At 46.1% G+C, this 3,522-nt stretch overlaps 1 protein-coding gene across 2 annotated transcripts in view; it reads right to left on the bottom strand.

Annotated features, from left to right (window-relative positions):
- Window positions 1-1,524: 1,524 nt before the first annotated feature.
- The window catches only part of susd2 (sushi domain containing 2), a 61,884-nt gene continuing 59,886 nt past the window's right edge, over window positions 1,525-3,522 (bottom strand). The window contains exon 13 of one of the 2 annotated variants that reach the window (XM_037531757.1): window positions 1,525-1,878. In XM_037531757.1, coding sequence (XP_037387654.1) covers window positions 1,818-1,878 — 61 coding nt within the window. In that variant the 3' untranslated portion in view covers window positions 1,525-1,817. The remainder of the gene's footprint in view (window positions 1,879-3,522) is intronic. The other variant, XM_017688178.2, reaches the window with a different exon arrangement.

The raw sequence follows: 3,522 nt of genomic DNA on the forward strand, positions 1-3,522 counted from the left end.
TGTGTGAATGTGTGTGTGAGTGCGTGTATGTGTGTGAGTGCGTGTGAGTATGTGTGTGTGTGAATGTGTGTGTGAGTGCGTGTATGTGTGTGAGTGCGTGTGAGTATGTGTGTGTGTGGGAATGTGTGTGTGTGCGTGTGTATGTGTGTGAGTGCGTGTGAGTATGTGTGTGTGTGAATGTGTGTGTGAGTGCGTGTGTATGTGTGTGTGTGTATGTGTGACTGTGTGTGTGTGTGAGTATGTGTGTGTGTGTGAATGTGTGTGTGAGTGCGTGTATGTGTGTGAGTGCGTGTGAGTATGTGTGTGTGTGAATGTGTGTGTGAGTGCGTGTATGTGTGTGAGTGCGTGTGAGTATGTGTGTGTGTGAATGTGTGTGTGAGTGCGTGTATGTGTGTGAGTGCGTGTGAGTATGTGTGTGTGTGAATGTGTGTGTGAGTGCGTGTATGTGTGTGAGTGCGTGTGAGTATGTGTGTGTGTGAATGTGTGTGTGAGTGCGTGTATGTGTGTGAGTGCGTGTGAGACACTGAACGAGAACTGCAGCCTGAAAACATCAATCGTCCCTTTAATCACAGAAACCTTGAAAACTGTAAACAAACAAAAAACAAAAAAACAGGAATAAGGAACGCAGATGTCAGAGCACTGCTGGTGTGACGGAAACTGCTGGACTGAGATGTTACGGAAACTGCTGGACTGAGATGTTACGGAAACTGCTGGACTGAGATGTTACGGAAACTGCTGGACTCAGATGTTACGGAAACTGCTGGACTCAGATGTTACGGAAACTGCTGGACTGAGATGTTACGGAAACTGCTGGACTCAGATGTTACGGAAACTGCTGGATTCAGATGTTATGGAAACTGCTGGATTCAGATGTTACGGAAACTGCTGGATTCAGATGTTACGGAAACTGCTGGACTCAGATGTTACGGAAACTGCTGGACTCAGATGTTATCGAAACAGTTCTCCACTTTAGAACCTGCAGATCACTGTCAGTCACCCCTCCACCGCACCCCCTGCGTCCCTGAGCCAAAATGCCCATCCGTTTATTTCTTTATTTCACCTTTATTAGCAGCAGCTGTGCTGCAGCAGCCTTATGAATGTCAGATGATGTGACAGTGCAGCGCTGACGCTCTTAAAAAAAGAAGGTTCTTTGGTAAAGAAAAAGGTTCTATATAGAACCATGAACACTCAAAAACTGCAGCTAGCTTTCAGTTCACTGTTGGACTGAGATGGAAACAGACACCCATGAACTACGCTGCCTGACTCAGCCGCCTCAGAACCAGAGAAACGGACCTTAAACAGGAGTCAGGACCCTGCTGGGGTTCATCCTAAAGTCAGGACCCTGCTGGGGTTCATCCTAAATAAAATGATCATATAATAAAATTAATATCCAGAATAATATTCTAATAAAATTAATATCCAGAATAATATTCTAATAAAATTAATATCCAGAATGGAATTCTAATGAATCAATACATTAATAATATAAACGTAATAATAATAATTATTATTGTTATGATTAATAACAAACATAAAATGACTTTTTAAAATGACTTTTTGAGAAGTTTATAAAAGCCTACAGTTTAAGTTATTATTGAATAAAACATGATTAATATGGGAGGGGAGTGTAGAGTTTTGAGCAGCAGGTGTGATCAGGCCGAATAACTGTGGAGGAAAATCTGGGAAATGAATAAGGCGTAAAAATTAAAATCACAGGTGAAAATGAAACTGGAATCTGTTGATCTGATCTGAAACGTTTAAAACTTTACGTGAAGCTCCTGCTTCATTCTGGACGTCTCAGCTGGACGTGGTGAGGGTCAGAGGTCGACCGACTGCGGCTGATAAACTTCTTGATCTTCTACTTCTTTGATCTTCTGCCTGGAAACACAAACACAGCGATCAGTCGGGATCAAACACAGATCAGGACCAATCAGAGTCTGTCAACAGTTCAGAGTCAGGAGCCCTTCGGGAGGCTTACACATGGACATATATCCACACGGACCGCTTAAAGATGGACTCAGCACGGTCCAGCCACAGTGTTCCAGCCACAGGGCCGTCTGGCAGGTTGATGTAATGACCATCCACATCCAGCCCGGTAATAAACGCACTGCAGAGTCTACAGGCCACATCCAGACGATATAAGCCCGGTAATAAACGCACTCCAGAGTCTACAGGCCACATCCAGACGATATAAGCCCGGTAATAAATGCACTGCAGAGTCTACAGGCCACATCCAGACGATATAAGCCCGGTAATAAACGCACTCCAGAGTCTACAGGCCACGTCCAGACGATATAAGCCCGGTAATAAACGCACTGCAGAGTCTACAGGCCACGTCCAGACGATATAAGCCCGGTAATAAACGCACTGCAGAGTCTACAGGCCACATCTAGACGATATAAGCCCGGTAATAAACGCACTGCAGAGTCTACAGGGCACATCCAGACGATATAAGCCCGGTAATAAACGCACTGCAGAGTCTACAGGCCACATCCAGACGATATAAGCCTGGTAATAAACGCACTGCAGAGTCTACAGGCCACATCTAGACGATATAAGCCCGGTAATAAACGCACTGCAGAGTCTACAGGCCACATCCAGACGATATAAGCCTGGTAATAAACGCACTGCAGAGTCTACAGGCCACATCTAGACGATATAAGCCCGGTAATAAACGCACTGCAGAGTCTACAGGCCACATCCAGACGATATAAGCCCGGTAATAAACGCACTGCAGAGTCTACAGGCCACATCCAGACGATATAAGCCCGGTAATAAACGCACTGCAGAGTCTACAGGCCACATCCAGACGATATAAGCCCGGTAATAAACGCACTCCAGAGTCTACAGGCCACATCCAGACGATATAAGCCCGGTAATAAACTCACTCCAGAGTCTACAGGCCACATCCAGACGATATAAGCCCGGTAATAAACTCACTCCAGAGTCTACAGGCCACATCCAGACGATATAAGCCCGGTAATAAACGCACTCCAGAGTCTACAGGCCACATCCAGACGATATAAGCCCGGTAATAAACGCACTCCAGAGTCTACAGGCCACGTCCAGACGATATAAGCCCGGTAATAAACGCACTCCAGAGTCTACAGGCCACATCCAGACGATATAAGCCCGGTAATAAACGCACTCCAGAGTCTACAGGCCACGTCCAGACGATATAAGCCCGGTAATAAATGCACTCCAGAGTCTACAGGCCACGTCCAGACGATATAAGCCCGGTAATAAACGCACTCCAGAGTCTACAGGCCACGTCCAGACGATATAAGCCCGGTAATAAACGCACTCCAGAGTCTACAGGCCACATCCAGACGATATAAGCCCGGTAATAAACGCACTGCAGAGTCTACAGGCCACATCCAGACGATATAAGCCCGGTAATAAACGCACTGCAGAGTCTACAGGCCACGTCCAGACGATATAAGCCCGGTAATAAACGCACTCCAGAGTCTACAGGCCACGTCCAGACGATATAAGCCCGGTAATAAACGCACTGCAGAGTCT

The sequence above is a fragment of the Pygocentrus nattereri genome, chromosome 20 (assembly GCF_015220715.1).
Source record: "Pygocentrus nattereri isolate fPygNat1 chromosome 20, fPygNat1.pri, whole genome shotgun sequence".
NCBI lineage: Eukaryota > Metazoa > Chordata > Actinopteri > Characiformes > Serrasalmidae > Pygocentrus > Pygocentrus nattereri.